At 36.6% G+C, this 17,630-nt stretch overlaps 1 protein-coding gene across 1 annotated transcript; it reads left to right on the forward strand.

Moving 5' to 3' along the window:
- Positions 1 to 2,909: 2,909 nt before the first annotated feature.
- LOC134213376 (BPTI/Kunitz domain-containing protein-like) lies at positions 2,910 to 17,036 on the forward strand. Its single transcript, XM_062692387.1, has 2 exons — positions 2,910 to 3,362; positions 16,596 to 17,036. The coding sequence occupies exons 1-2, from the start codon at positions 3,037 to 3,039 to the stop codon at positions 16,705 to 16,707; spliced, it is 438 nt and encodes a 145-aa protein (XP_062548371.1). The 5' UTR covers positions 2,910 to 3,036; the 3' UTR covers positions 16,708 to 17,036.
- Positions 17,037 to 17,630: the final 594 nt, after the last annotated feature.

Below are 17,630 nucleotides of genomic sequence, written 5' to 3' on the forward strand. Positions count from 1 at the left end.
CTAATTGGGTCAACGCTGTTCATTCACCAGGCACAGGCAGCTTCGGATGCGTGTGAGCGTTAAGTATCGAACAGTTGCACTTTTCTAGAAATCAGCTGGTTGTTTCTGCTGTCAGGTTCCTACCATCATTCGAATCGTAATTTCATACCTTCTAGTTGCTATATGTGTACTACAGGTGAATACTAATTTTTCACCCGCAGTAAACAATGCAGCAAAAATCAAGGTACTGACATGGTTACGTGCACAATAAGGAAAACAATATTTGTATGCATTTGCTGAGTCGATTTTATTGATCAGGTAAAATAATTCATTTACGAACTATACTTTTCTTCGTAGGTAATTCTACTTCCAAAAGTGACGAATATAATGTTTTTGCTTTATTTTACTCCTCCTCTATATTTTGCAATTATCTAACTTTTAATACTTCATTTGAAATTTGCTTCAAAATCATACTTTATTAAACGGTTTTCTTCATCATCCATTTTTGTTTCACATACCTTGAATATGATAATTATGAAAAGTAAGGTGGCTCAAAAACTCTTTTTCATTTTTTTTTATGGGCCGCCCTTTTATTCGGTTCTATTTGATGCCCTGATGCTCTGGACAAAATTTCAGCTAAGTCGGTCAACGTTTGGGCGGTGCTAAACTCGTTGGAAGTTTATATGAAAAAATGTATGCAGAAACATACGAAAACAGTGATTCGCAGCACACACAATTTACGATGAAGAACTATGATGCTCATTCAGATCTTGAAGATTTTTATACCCTAATGAAGAGTCATGATCCAAAATTAAATTTTTCAATAGGAGTTAGTGATAGTGATAGTGATAGTGGTAAACACATATTATTCCCTCTAAAGGTGTTGTAACCCCTCTCATCTATGACAACACACGGAATTCGTTTCTAAAATATAAACAATCACGTAGCTTCTCTCCCATTGAAATTCACAGATGTAATCTTCAACGTTCTACTTGATTAGATAATATAAATAACACCACAAGTCGTGATAACAGTCACGAAAACGTAAAACCCCGTACCCCAATTATAACTTGCCACCACTTCGTGTAGCTGTTGTGTTGCCTTCGAATGCCTACCCAGAATTGCACAATCGTCCATTAACAGCTCCACCGAACAATAAAATTCATCTTGTTACACCATATCCCACCCCGTTGGCGCGTGCGAATAGGAAAACAAACTTTCCAGATTTATTTCACCAATTTCCGATGTAATTTCACGGTGGTTTTCCGCATGATCGATCATATCTAATACCGAGACCCACTCGTTTGGTCCCCAGCAGCGTAAGAGATCCAAGATCGACGACAACAAACAGTGTTTAGATGCCGATGATAGTTTTGCGGTAAGACAAACGATCGGCTTCAGCGCGGTCAATGGCTCTGCGCACGTAAACCACCTCCACCGTGCAATGTGCACATATTGCGGAGCAGATCGCAGATTACACATTGGCTACAGTTTTCTGTTTTGGCGCGCAAGAGGTACCTTCGGAACGGATCTATGTCGTGAGCAATTGGAAACTACTGGAAAAGACAACAACGTCAATCGATGTGACGACATCGTTGCCGCTCGATTGCAAAATAGGCTACCGCTCTCTGTGTGAACGATCGTTCGAACGGAGTAGGCCGGTGAAGCAGATACGTTCCTTTGAAACTAATTGGCTTATGAATGGCCGTCAAATGCTGATTTTTTACAAGGTGCGAACTGGAAAGTTGTTGAATTTCTGTGACCGTTAGTTATTTCGATCATCTTTGGGATTTTTAGAAACCGTTCTGTTTCATACCAAATTTAAAATTTTTGGTATAGAATACAATAAATTTTCAAATTTCAAGTGAATTTTATTCGTTTGAAGAGTCTTCGTCAAGCAAAAGTCCGAATCTTCCTGTTAGCGACTTTACTGCCGGTAACTAATGTATTTTGGTAGGATTTATTCATCACTGTTCAATACTGACGTGACTCTACTATTAGATATTAAACTGATGTTGATGCATTTCTCATTACGAAGCCTACTCTATAAGGCGAGCTTTAAACAAGGAAACTGTTTTTCGTAATGTAAATCGAAGATTGAAATTCTCCCAGTGAGGCACACCTCAAGTAGAATATATTCATAGTCTTTATTCATTGATTTCAATATAAAATTAATAAGAAAGTGTAAGTTTAAAATAGCATTGTTCCACGAAAAATTTCGTAATCTTTCACATAATCTACGCATAGGTCAGAACACTATAGTTGGGTAATACATGCATATCCTCCATAATTCCATTCTTCAATATCACATGAATTTTCTAGCATATTCCATCGCGAGCCACCGCCTTCGAATGATACCTAACCGGTATTATGGGTATCGTGCGACGTGCGTGGAGAAACGCATTTGAAACATTTGTTCAAGAAACTGCATAAGTCCATTGCAATACTGAGAAAACTGGAAAAAGGTGTGTTTTGTACCTATCAGGACACGTAGATGTTTTTAGACAAGGTTTCAGAATAAGTCTAATTTAGACTTAAAAAATATCAAATGTGCAGAATCTCGAAAAATCGATTTATTGATAATTTCTACCTTCATGATGCACTCATCTCAACGAATCTGCATCGCTTTATGTCTATTATGTTGCGCTTATTCATGATCAAGAGAGTGAACGAGCGGAACCTCGAACGATTTCGTGCTCGATCGCGCCAACTTCGGGTGGCATTTAGGCCCCCAAACACACGCGACGCGACTTTCGCCGTCACTTGGAGACTGCGATTCTGTTGCCGTTGGTATGGAAGCGTAAATGGAACAATGTATGTAGTGACCCTGCGATAGAGTCGCGGTGACAAGTTGTCACCGTCGCGTCGATGAAATCGCTTAGGTTTGGAGGAACCTTTTATCGAAATGAATATAAGATCGCGTAACGACAGCCACCATCCAACAGTATCCAGAGTGAAGCGAAGCGATTGACTCGAAACAAGTGCAAAAGAAGTGAACTCCGGTTAAAAGAAAGTGTTGAGTGTTGAGTCCAGAGAAAAAAAATCCAAAGCAGAAAAATGCATCTATCGAGTAGCATCCGGTGGTCCGTATTTGGAGTGGCAGTTTCCTTCCTAGTGTTTGCAGCCACGATAAGTGTCAGTGAGGCGAAACCGATCGATGTGTGGGATCAACTGACGAGGGATGGTGGCAAAATGTTCTACAAAATGTTGGAATACCTAAGTGACTACGACGAGTTCGATGAAGAGCACCGCTATCAGAAACGCGAGGGTTCGTCTCCGGTGCTACAAACCAGTAATCGAGTGGAAAGTGCATCAATTAAAGATGACAAATGCATGCTACCGGTGCGGAAGGGTGTTTGCCGTGCACTGCTTCCGAGGTGGAGGTAAGTCGAGGGGTTGATAGCTTTTTTTTTAATGAAATGCGGGACAAGTGCATCTGCGTTAGCGTAGATTAGGTGAAAGTTACGCGTAGTACACAGTGGTCAGATATCGGAATCAAACGCTGAAAATGCTTTTTTAGTTCGCATCTAGCATTGGTGTGTCCCAACTGAAAAGGTAATTCGAATTATGTATAAAGTTAAATTCAACTTAATACGCCAATTTCTGTGGCATTGAGATAGAGGAACTTTGAACACCTACGCCCAGAATTAACGAAAACCAATTCAGATAGGAACTCCCATACTAGTCAGTTATTCCATAAAATTTTCATTCTGAACTATGAGTTTTAAAAAAATAATATTTTTCTCCACTCGGCTTCAACAAAAAGTGGAATAATACTGATTTTGACCATGCATCGGTACTGAAGTTCAAACATAATTTTGTTTCTTCTTATGAGTTCCGAATTCGTTTTTGTACAGAGATCTGCATTCATTGCGTTTGGCATTTCAGAATCTCACCTTTACACAGAGCTCTAATCAGTCAGAGGGTTTGCAGATCCACCAATTTCGTATCCGCTTCTTTCCTAATTAATGAGCGCTCTGGAGCCACCTTAAGATTGAATTTCGTTTTTATAATTTAATGACTTCATTGACTTCATCCAAAAGGAGCAAAAGGTGGGTCATCTAAAAGCAAATTATAGTCGTTCCATACTCTTCCGACCATCAACATCAACAAGAATAGTAAGAACTAGGGCACAATGTGGTAGATCTTACTCCGTAATGCATCACGTAAAGGTCAGAGTCTATTATATATAGAGTTACGCAAAGAGTGAAGCCAAATCTACCTATTGAACTGTCAAACCGTCTACCTATCGAGCAAAGTAAACAAATGCTTGTTGGTAAGGCGGAAGTATTGTTATCGCCTAATGATTATTATGGCGAATTAAAACGCATGAATTGAAATGTATTAGATTTGTTCTAGAAACAGCTTCAAAAAACTTCAATACACCCCCAATAAAGTAGCAACAAGAAACTCACGTGTTTGCACTCTGTGGGTGACTTGGTTATCAAATTAAAAAGCTTTAGCAGTGAACACTCTCGTGAAGTCACTTTAAGGGTTGATCGTTCAGAATAAGTGTAAGAAGATCCTCTTTGCGCAACTCTATATAATAGACTCTGGTAAAGGTGTCTACCCAGCATTACGAGAAGACACACGATGTACCTATCTATTTTGTCGTTTCAAATGTCACATTATGAACTGATTGAAGAACCGAAAATGTATCTATTCCACAACTAACAAAATGTTCTAGGTATTTTGGAAACATTTCACCTTTTTTCGTCAAATTTACCAACTTGTAGTTAGGGAATCTTGCGAATCGGTCAATCCCATCATGGTTTGAAAGTTTAAATCGTGTCAAAGGAAATATCAACTCATTTTTGAGTTTCGGTGCATGACATGTTCCCGGCGAATAACGGAAATGGATCAATCAATATCCTTATGCGAACTCTTAAGCTCTTCGTTTCTATTGACTTCAGAAATAATGTTTTAGTAATCAATATCAAAAAATGGATTTTTTTCCGTCACGTAGATGTATCGTGTACAGTACATCAATATTTAGAAATAGTATGTATGAGTGGTAAACAGAATTGACCGTTCTCGTTAAAAATTTTAACTTGCTTAATCGATTCTTTAATTTATTTGAGGTAAATTGCATCACTTTTTCATGGATTGATTTTGATTTTGTAGATACTTAAAAGCTTAAAAATATGGGTTCTTTAGGAAAGTTGGCCTTAAATAAGTCAAATAATCGACTAAAACAATAAAACGACATACCATCTTCGACGGGAAAGATTAATATATTCTTCGGGAATTGGGTTGTTTAGCAAAGACAAATATGAGGTTTTTTATAGTTAAACAATAAAGAGCGTGCTTTTCTGATCTCTAACATATTTTTATATTGTTTGTAAACCTTTTATAAACATTTTTGTACATTTTTTGTTAAATATCTTGGCTGTGCATATGCACAGCACATGTTTCGAAATCGACAAATTAATATGAAATTTGCGAAAAAGAATCCACGTGTCTTGGAGGGACTCGAACCCTCAACCTCATACTCTCTAGATAGGCGTGATAACCCCTACACAACAAGATCACTTAAAGGTCACGTTTGCGGAAAAGCCATCAGAATCCGAGTACCAACCTCCACCGCGGTTAGCTCTCTTTTTTTCAAATTGAATATCTTTCGGATGCTTTATTTGTCCAATCTCCACATGTGCTTTACTGTTGTATATCCACAGTCATTTATTAAATGTTTATTAAACGAGAAAAAGTGTTTATTAAACGAGAGGATCGCACTCCATGCCCCCAACAACAGGCTGGGCGGACTGATATAGAACGCGAATCAATCGCACTTTGATGTGCCAAAGGCTTACTTGGCTAAAGCATTTGATGAGTTTGATTGCCTTACGTGTGCGGTCGCGTGTACTCAGACGACTAATGACGGTGGCAGACCGACACTTGATTACAATCAATTGCATATTATTCGGCAACTCGGCCGTACCAAAACCATATGATCACTCCCAAACCAAACTTTTAATAGAAGGCTCGGAGACCCAATCGACTCAGCTCGACGAATTGAGGTGATGTCTGTTTGTGTGTATGTATGTATGTGTGTGTGTGTGTGTGTGTGTGTGTATGCGTACAAAATTTTGTAGACACACTTTTTGGAACTTAGCAATGGCCGAATTACTCGCAAGTTCTATTCGACTGAGAATCCTGTCCCATTGTTTGCTATTGAAAATTGGCCAGATTGGACTATGGGATCAGAAGTTATGGCCAAAATACTATTTTCTTTGCGCAAAACACGCTAAAAAACACTCACTCATATTTTTTTACACGAGAAAGACACCAACACCGCTAGGTGGATTAATCAGGGTTTTTTGTTAAATATCTTGGCTGTGCATATGCACAGCACATGTTTCGAAATGGAAATCTAAATTTTTGTACAGCAAACAATAAACCATTTCAATCGAGTTCAGTGCGAGGTTTCTCTTGTTTCGGACTGCAGAACGATCGCGCGATCGGCCGAAATACTCGTTCTGCATTGCGCGGCCGGTAATAAGAGTAGCTATCGAACAAGTAAGTGCGGTGCGTGTTTTAGTCGTCGGGAAAGAAATTAAATATCTATCTTGTGTTCGGTGGCTCATGCGCATGTCGCGCGGGATCGAAAAAAGCGAGTTCTTAAATAGTTTGCTGTAGCCATCGAGCAAGTGAGTACAGAGTGCTGCGCTTCCGTGCGGTCGTCCAAAACGCGAATCTCCTTTGCGTTCATATGACACCGGGCATGCATGTTTTTTACCTTTTAACTCGTATTAGTGTTATTTCCCATCCCTTAGATCGCATCGCTTACCAAAGTGAATCGTGATAAATTATCCTTTGTAACTAAGACGATATCCTATCCCAAGACAATCGTGGAGATGCAGAGGTATACTCGGTCTCTAGTAGCAACGAGAGTCGGACTAACAATCCTTCCATTCCTATATGACCGTAAGGACGTGGCCGGCGCCGTTTTTGACTTTAAATATTGGAGTTCCCGAAACGTGTACATTGAGAATGGGTAGCTAATCCCAAGCCCCATTCATTGTGTTCTCTGTACAATTTCGCAAGTTCAGTCAATCACGGAGTAGCAACTACGAATTGTGCGGTCATAATGCTCATGCTCATGCTCATGCTCAGCAAACAATAAACCATTTCAATCGATAGAATGACAGTTGGCCAAATAAAAAATAGTTCCGGGCAGAGTCTATTATATAGAGTTGCGCAAAGAGGATCTTCTTATAACTTATTCTGAATAATGCTCTTGTTATTATGTAGGCAACTTTCCTTTTTGTTCAACCCTTCAAGTGACTTCACGGGAGTGTTCACTTCTAAAGCTTTTTAATTCGATAACCAAGTTACCCACAGAGTGTATTGAAGTTTCCTGAAGCTGTTTCTAGAACAAAATTTAATCTAATGTCGATATTTCATCCGCAACCCTTACACTCGATTTCGATCCGTCTAACGTTACACGGATCAGCGTATCAGTTTCTCCGGAAACCATGTTCTAGCATAAGTTGCCATAATTCATTCCCTTTTACTGAATCGTACGCCGCCTTGAAATCAATAAATAAAGTTGTACTAACGGAATTAATCAGGGAATTGTCTCAGCGTAAACATTTGATCCGTCGTTGATTGGTCCTCACGAAAACCTGCCTTGACTGGCAGTAGACAGTAGACTGGCCCAGTAAACAAAAGGTTGTTGAATTCTACGGGACTTCGAAATTTTGTTGAATAGTGGAAGTGACGATGCATCGGTGAACAGAAATAATATTAACGACGATGGACAAGCTGTGAGGTAGACTGGCGCAGCCTTGTATGGGGAATTTTTTTACATGTCTGATAACGCCGTAATCAGTGTTCAATCTGTTTCTCGCTTTGGTTTTCATCAAAACTGGCTCAATTTTTTTTTCACTAAGTAAATCAGAAGATGAGGAACCATTCTGCCAAATATTACAAATTCAAATATTTCATTCTGGATTTCATCGGCAAGGCTAGCCACGTCCAATGAAAACAAACCAACCAAACAAACCAACCAACAAATTTTAACCTTTGCTTGCATGAATCAGATTGGTCTCTGAACTGAATCAGATTGGTATCCTTGCCCTGTAACTTCAAGTTCAGCGAGTTTGTCTGATGTCTGAAAGGTGGAGACGTTTCTGTCATTCTTCTTCATTGAGATTGACAAGCAAAAAATGTCTATCCAAGCTTTCCGAGAAAATAGATTTCATCCCTCAATTCAAAAACGTTAAGAATATTGCCTTTTGATAACTAACAAAACGGCAGTGTAGGAAAGCGAAGTACCTCGTGATCTGCATTCATTTATTTGCAGAGTTTTTCGTACAAACATGTGTTGAGAGTTACAAATTTCATTCACAATTAACATTATCCAGCTCTTTTTTGTAATTGTTGCGTGTCTTACAAGTAAGGACATATCGATGAATCATGCAATGAACACCTTTGGCATGTCGAGCAAGTTATTTTCTCTTCTCTGAAATCATAATTTTCATCCAAGCATGGTGCACCATTAGTACGAATTCCACTAACTTTTTTCCCACCGCATGCCATCAGATTCAGAAAAGGAATTTATTGCAGCAAAAATTTCGTAGCTTTTGGTAGTAGTGTTCGAATAACTACATTAAAAAAACTCTTCTTTCAAATCACCTGATTGTGAATATACCTAATAAATAGATATTGGTACAAAATAAATTATATACTGTCATCCAGGGGAACATTGATCACCGGGGTAACATTGATCAATTTTAACACTTTCAAGAAATAAATAAAATATTATTTCCTGTTATCACAATTACTTATTGTGAGTAAGGTATCTTAATCTTGACTAAATTTGCTGCTGAATGATATAAACTTCGGATGAACTTGCATTTATTTTTCGCCAAATATGAATAATAAAATCAAAATTAATTTTTGAACGCACAGCAAGCTGCCAAAAAAGCACTCAAAACAAGTATGATAACAAAAAAATAAAGCTCGTATCCATACCTCGTAGTTATGTGATAAGCAATCTTATTTTCTTGGTTGATCCATTGTTTTTTTTCGAAATTTTGTTATATTTTGTTGAAAAACCAGATAATTCCACTAGCGTTGATGATGTTTTGCCTTTCTCGTACAACAAAGTTGTACCAGAAAGGCTTTCATTTCACTCCCAAAACGTACTTTTTATAGAGCGCTTGTAGACCCATAGTATTATATACCATTCGATTCAGCTCGACAAACTGAGCAAATGTCTGTCTGTCCGTGTGTGTGTCCGTGTGTGTGTGTGTGCGTATGTGTGTGCACATTGAAACATTAGCCAATTTTTCTAGTACTAAACCTGAATCGATTTTGCTACAACAAGTTGCATTCGATGGGGAATGTTTTCTTCTTGTTCACTATTGAGTTTCATAATGATGGCACTTCTCAAAAAATAGTAAATATTCAAAGAGTTATGAGACATCATTATTTCGTAACAAATAAGCTATCGATTTTCTAGGTTATGTTCTCCCAAGACACAATTTATTCGAAACCGGCACACTGACAGCATAGAATACACAGCTTACACGGAAGAAAAAACTTCACAAAGAAACATAGAAACCCATTAATGAGTTAAAAAGTACCTATTTTAAGATTTCATGAATACACTGAAAATTCTTGTTTATTTTTTCAAAATGACCTAAGAAACATATTTTCATGAATGAATTTTAATATTGCGATCAACAGACCAATATGATAGCTTTTGATTGCAGTACACAAATTAATTCATGAATAAAAGGTGACATATGTTCTTTTTAAAAGTTAAGCGTCATTTCTGCCATTTCTTTCCCCTATGGGCCGATGTGAGCAGTGAGAAGTGAAAAGTGAGACGTGAGAAGTGCGAAGTGAGAAGTGAAAAGTAAGAAATAAGAAATGAAAAATGAGAAATGAAAAATCACCAGATGATCCGAAATGAAAACAAAAATGTTTTTCCAAATTTAATCTAGACTATCCTTTGAAAAGAGCTGAAATTTTTTTGCTAATATTTTCAAATGGATATAATAGAAAACGACGCATCCCACAAAAAAGTGTTGTATGGGTGACCATCGCAAAATCAGTCAAACTTTCTAGTGAAAATATCGGAAACAATCCAAATTGAGCCCTACACTGAAAAAAATCAGTTTAAAAATTTTAAAGTCGATTTGCGAAAAACGCCCTTTTTATTTAAATGAAATTTTGTCTCAAGATAGGTGATTATGTTCCCTACCAACCGTCCATACATCGCAAGCTGGGCACTTTAAGGAAAAAAGTTTTTCTAACAAAAACTTTTTCTTGTCGGAATTATTTTCAGTGTATTTTCATCTGAAATTAAACCAATGAAAGCCATCGTTATAGAACCCCAAGCAAATCTATTTTTATGATACATTGTCTAATTTAGTCACTAAATATAGTTTGTTTTTAAATTAAGAGTAATATTAAGAAGGGTTTATATCTTCAAAAAATATTATATTCCATTATTAGCTTCTTTAGTTGCGACTAGCCACCCTATAACCAGAGACCGGCGGAGTGAAAACTGTCGAAATGGCAACGTATGAAAATGATGAAATCATGACAATGATACTGGCAGCACTTGAACTTTTTGCTTGCTTCTTATGGAAGCAAAAAGTAAACAAGTCGAAATGGAACCACTTTTGACGGTTCGATTGGAACCAAGATGGCGTCTTCGCCGATCTCTTATTCTAGTATTTCTAGTTGCGACCAGTTACGACCAAAACATTGTACTCTGCCTGACTGTACATGAATACTTAATATGAGTATATTATGTATACATATGTTAAATCCACCCCTTAAAGACACTGAAAAAATCAATTCCGTCAAGAAAAAGTTTTTGTAAGAATTTTTTTTCCCTTCAAAGTGCCCAGCTTGCGATGTATGGACGGTTGGTAGGGAACATAATCACCTATCTTAAGACAAAATTTCGTCCAAATCGAAAAGGGCGTTTTTTTGGAAATCGACTTTTAATTTTTTTAAATCGATTTTTTTTAGTGTAGGGTTCAATTTTGAGTTTTTCAAAAAGTTTTATTAGAAAGTTTGACTGATTTTGCGATAGTCACCCATACAACACTTTTTTGTAGGAAAGGTCGTTTTTCGATTATATCCATTTGAAAAAATCAGTAAAAACAAGTTTTACCCTTTTCAAAAGATAGTCTGAATCAAATTTGAAAAAACTAAGTATGCACTTTTCTTTTAACTGCACTTCTTAAATATTGACCAATAAATTTACAAAAAGTCAACTTAAACAATCAGAACACTTGCAAGTTCCCAAAAAGTTCTATTTTGGCTTTACGCATTTTATTACATTTCCCGCATAACTTTTCAAAAGGACCTAAGTAATTTTTTTCATGAATTCTCGCTTAACTTTTCAAAAGGACGTAAGTAACATTTTTTTTCATGAATTAATTTGAATACTGCAATCAATAGCTTTCATGTTTTTCTGTTGATTGCAGTACTCAAATTAATTCATGAAAAAAATGTTACTTAGGTCCTTTTGATAAATTATGCGAGATCTATAGTACAGCAGAAAGTCCATTGCTGATAAACGTTCGTTTCGAACAATACACCGCAGATTGCTGGTTATTTATTTTTTGACATATACTCTGTCTCGCTCAAACCAACAGCGAATAATCTAGCGACTACTTTAACGAACTATTTAAGGAACAGCTACTTTAACCGACCGTGTCCATTTAGCAAGTACGGTGTTGAACATAATCTGGAGATTAAAATAACACTTTAATAAAGTTTAAAAAAAAACTTAGCAAGTAACCGCACAATATTGAGTAAAACAAATTAAGGGTGTAGCATTTCTGCATGCGGTGAATAAATTTCGCACCGTGTATATAACTGACAGCATGAATGTTTGTGTTGCTTCTTTCGTGCTTTATTGATGATGCTAACCTCTCAAGCATTCCAAAGCTTCAAATGTGGAACACGAAAACTAATGGACGAACACACACGCGCTAGAGACCCGAAGCCGATGACTTCATCCGCTCGCATCAACACAGCTGTAAAAGTTTCATCGTTGGAAATAAAAATCGCATACCTACGTACATGCTTTCTCGTGCGCTCGTTACGTTTGCTGCCATTTTGTTTCATGCTTTGGAAGGAAAGAAGAGGCGTGCAGTTAGCCACTGCTTTTTGGTTTGGGTGGTTTGGTTGGTTTGGGTGGAATGATGATGTAGTTTGGGCATATGGGTGATTTCATACACCTCCTTATTTCCATATTATGCCGCTTTTTTCATTTATATTTATGTGAATTGTTGGTTTCATTTTCACAAATGTACTTGTACAATTATTACACAAAGGGATGCAAAATCAATGTATTACATACAACTAGTATTATTGAACTTTAATATTACATTGGTGAAAAAACACTACGTGGGAATCAGGAAAGTTGGAAACATATCGAATTTTAATCCATATGTATTTTTCAAAACGTGCCGTTGCGCTAATCATTGTATTTACTATCGCTAATCATTGTACTATCGCACGATCGCATATTTGTAACATATGCATTTTTTCCTTTCTCGTACAACAAAGTTGTACCGAAAGGCTATATGATTGCTAAAAAAAACTTGATAGAAGGCCCGGAGACCCATAGTGTTATATACCGATCGACTCAGCTCGACAAACTGAGGTGACGTCTGTTTTTTGTGTATGTGTACAAATTTTGTAGGCACACTTTTAGAACTTAGAATTATCCGATTTACTCGCAACAAGTTGCATTCGACGGGAATTGTTTGCTATTGGAAATGGGCACGATCATTGCTTTTCGGAATTATTGAAAAATCATTGTTTTTCCCCAAAGGTCCCCCTTGAAAATTCAAAGAACAATTTTTTTGAATGGTGGCAAGGCAAAAATATTAAAAATGATCGAAAAAATGTGATCTATTCCCCCAAAGAGCTTTTTTGACCTTTCTAATGTGATTTTTTCAATATATTTTATAATGCACGAGAAAGGCATCATCACTGCTAGGTGGATTAATCTGGGTTTTTTCTCGAAACAATCGATGCACATCGCTTCAGCGTAAGAGATTCCAACTATAATTGCCTACCTTAAGGCGTTTGCATACGCTTTCTCTATAAATAAATGATTGATCAAAGTTACCCCAAATTGAAAAATAAAAAAACTCGACAAAAATCATTTTCAAAATGAATTTTAAATTATCAAATGATCAAGAACAACAACTTTATACGTTCTACATGTAGCAGTACTCGTTTCAAAAATATGAAAAAAGCTATAACTTCACTTATCGGGGAAATATTTACAAAACAATTTAAAAAAATGATCAATTTTTCCCCGGAAAACATGTTCGACCGCGCACCAATTAATTAACTTTTTGACCGCACAGAGCAAAACAAAATAACGCGAGGCGCAAGACCGTTCTGCACATCCAAATCATGTTCGATTACCAATTCTTGGGTTACCTACAAACAAAACTGGCGAAAATGTATATATAAAAACTGTTGGGTATGACGATTTAGAATGTTTACCTAAAAACCCAAATTTATTCCCCAGTAGTGGTGATGACGCCTTTCTCTGAATCTTGGATTCGACTTAGAGTGGTTAATGCATCTCAAAGGTAATTGCCTATTGCATGCTTTGAGGTGTTTCATGCAAATTTAAGGGGTGCTGCCCAAATGGTCCGATAACCTTGTTTACTGTTGATAATCAAAAGTTTTAATAAAACTGGCAAATTGGTTGCGAGTTTCCAAGTCTATTGATATATAAATCTCAAAAACTCATTGAAAAATATAGGCGCTATTATCGTTCAAAATCTTACTTGATTTCATGACAGTTCCAGTTTTTGTAATTTTTATTCTACACCCTATAGTCAAGCCTTCCCTCAAGACCTAGACGTAGTTTACGTCAAATGACGTCAAAATTTACTTTCCAAATGTTGGTCTAAAAATGTCCTTATGCTGAACATATTTGTGCATTTGGCGAGATTACTATGAAAATATGACGAACAATTATGTCCATAAGTGTAAGCTTTTAGAATTATTAACAAGAGCATTGCCCTTGATCTTGTGAGCAGCTCTATTTTCAAAACTCGATCAAAGCCACAACTTTTAGTCGTAATTTGGTTAAATGAATAAACCCAATAAGAATATTTACATTCAAAAGAGTTTATAACGGTGTTTAATAAGAGTAATCTTTTTCTGATCGAAATCTATGATGGCCATATTGGAAATGGAGAACCAAGTCAGGGAAATTTATCACTGAAATTAATTATTAGACGGTGTTTTCTCCACGAATAACACGTTTTGCGCAATTGATTTCAATTACAAATTTATTTGGGAGTAATATCAATAAATTCTGTGAAGATTTACTATATTGATGTTTATAATCATTTTAAATTTATTGCCCAGCACTACAGTATCCCCCGTTTATCCGGACCTCACTAATCCGACGGCTCGTTAAACCGGATCTCGCTGATTCGGAATTTTTCAGATTAAAAATTATCAACGCCCATTTAAACACATTATACTGTCAGTTTTTAAATTTGTGTTGTGATTTTGTTTTGATTCATTTGTATGGATTTGACAGTCGGATTAACGAGAGAAACCTCGATAGTCCGGCCATACATTTGTCGGATCATCGGCAGTATATTGTAACAGGTTTATAGTGGCAATCTAGAGAGGGCCATTTGGCCATATATTACTCTTATAGTGGTCATCAGAAGGTTGTCCTGTAGTATTGGGTTTTATTGTTAGTGGCCCTATCTAAATAACCATTATAAACCTATTATAAGAGTATTTAGAGATCCTTTTGAAACCACTCGCAAAAAAGGCAATTTGTCTGCGGCAGCTGTCAAAAATTGAAAAAAGGGAAACGAAACTTTGCTGAAAAATAATAAAATAAATTGTTGATGAAAATCATGATGGGGATGTAAATAAAATAATTTTCCTTCAGGATTGTTTTTAAATTCACTTTTAACCAAATGAGCTGCGCGATCAATTCCATGGTGAAAGCTACTGATAAAATAAGATTGAACACCATGCGCTCTCAAAATAATGTAGGTCTGGGAATTTAAACCGAAAATAATTATAACAACAATATCTTAAGCCACAATCGAATCGATTGATTTCTCACGCTTATATATTTGTAATGCAAATCAATCACCAAAAAAGCGTTTTACGCGACGGAAACACTGTCTAATCAAGAATCTCAGGGTTAAATTGCATTTGCATAGACTTGGAATGCTTTTTCATTTCCAACATGGCCATCACAAATTTCGATCAGAAAAATTTTGCTCTTAATTAAAGTGACCAGATTTGTCTTGGGCCAATCCGGAACACCTTAAGCATTATATATTTTGAAAGCGAATTATGAACTTCCGAAGAAATTTTTCTCCTATCAACCTACAACACCCACAATGATGCTTGTTAACTACTTGATCTTTGAGGAATTTGGGATGTTGCAGATTTTATGATATTTTATGATATCTTACTTTCAGATTCTGCTGAAGTGATTGTTCTGACATTTTGAAATGAACAAATGAAGCTTGGTTCATGTAATCCTATTACAAAAACGTGCAATGCATGATGGTTTCTTAATTTGTTCAAAAATGTTTTGAGGTACGGATAATTTGCAAACACCCTGTGCTTATTTCGAGTTAAGATAGGCTAGTCGTAGTCGGAATATTCCATTCAATAGCTCGAGATTTCCGCAGGGCTGTAAACTTGATCTGCTGCTTTTATCAATTTTTGCCTTTCTCGTATTTTTAAACAATGTCTCGCTGTTGCTACCAGACAATTGCGGCTTATTTTGCACAGATGACATGGCAATTTACAAAATATGAAAATGCGACACGAACTGGAGCTTCAAAATATGATGCGTACCTTCGCAGATTTGTGTTCACGTATTTTGTTGTGCTTGATCATCATTTCGAACAACCGTAAGAGCATGCTGATCATCTTCGACAATATCCTTTCCGGATGTATAGTCTTATCCTAGTGCATCATTTGCATGGTCTCGGTTTTCCTGGACAGCGGACTTACATCATCCCCAGAGCCAATCAATAATTGGGCTTCATGATCAAAATTTCTGACAAGTTCCATGAGACATTATGTCTCAGAGCCCTCTACTGTTCACTGGTTTGGTCTATTTTTAAGCCGAATGCTGTCACATGGAGCACATTCTATCCCAGTTGGATCGCCTGACAAGAAACCATTAATAAAAAAACAGGTTAATTAGTGGAAGTAAATGGAAGAATAAAAGTCTTTTAACCGTGTAGCATATAAAAAAAGAGGATAAGTCACAATAGACCTAAATACTTGTCGCAGTGCTAATAAAGCTTCAACAAAAAAAAAGTGTAACATTTTCCCTAAGACGATCACGGCAAGCAGAAAAAAGGGACGTCATGGGTACTACGAAACACAACCAAAACATCAGACCCGTGGTCCAGCATCTGTAGCATTTTTAACTCTTAACACTACACTGTTGCTTCGACCGCGGTCATTGCTCTGCGAAACTCAGTATTCCTATTTACAATTATTATACTTTTGCCTTTTCTACTGATGTAACCAGCAATCTGCACCCACTGCGATTCAAACCAAATTAAACCCAATATTAATGCAAACTTAATTCTTCTCTGTTCCTATTTCAGATACGATCCCGAATCAAAGTCCTGCCACGAATTCACCTTCGGTGGCTGCGATGGCAACGCCAACAACTTCATGACCTATGAAAAGTGTATGGATACATGCAAAGGTGTGTAACATGACGCCAACTGACGTGTAATTCAAAACCATCTGGTACAAATCCGACTGCATCCGACGATAGACATCGATCAGCTGGATCGATCAGTTTTCGAGACACTATCCTACTCCTATTCTACGAAAGGAGAGACAATCCGCATCTATGCATGAGAAAAGACTACAAACCTTGTGACGGACCCAGTGCGGTCTCGAACCAGCTAAAATCCCCACCAAGTGATAATTTTTTGTTAAGCTTTAGATTGGTCGACTTTTTGTGTATTTAGAAAATAAGGATCTTGAATGTATTAAAATTGCGTAAGGTATTTATTGAATAAATATATTTTTTCGGAGCCATGTGGAATTATCATTAACGAAAAGAAATGCCCCACTTATTTAAATAATTATTTTTGTATATTTTTTCGCTAACGTTTTTGCTTGACTAACTCAATTATGGAACTTTTTTTTACAAATCTACGTTCAACGTCACGGTGCCATACTGTTTTTTGTTTTTATTAGCTGGAAATACATAATTTATTATATATTAGTCTCATCTATAGGTCTGTACGCTGCTGATTACCACTTTTAGTATCTCAGTTAATATGCATACCAAGGTTAAAATTAGATTTATATTCGTTAAAAGATACAATTGCAATTTAAATCGAATCAAACCATCCAACTATTGAATAAATTGATATTGCAGTTACAAGAAAAATGTAGAAAACAAACAATAATCGAGTACTACGCCATCGAAATAGCACTATATACAGCATTAAATGACAAATTTTGAGCTTATTTATGTAAAACATATAACGAAACAAACAACTCGACCGAGTTTTATAGTCGATTGAGGAATGCAACTGCCACTTCCACTAGCAAGATCTACAATTTCTTTCATACATTGTCCCTTGTTTCCTCATTTGATCTGCACTCATGCTTCCGTTCAT

The sequence above is a fragment of the Armigeres subalbatus genome, chromosome 2, assembly GCF_024139115.2.
Source record: "Armigeres subalbatus isolate Guangzhou_Male chromosome 2, GZ_Asu_2, whole genome shotgun sequence".
Lineage (NCBI taxonomy): Eukaryota > Metazoa > Arthropoda > Insecta > Diptera > Culicidae > Armigeres > Armigeres subalbatus.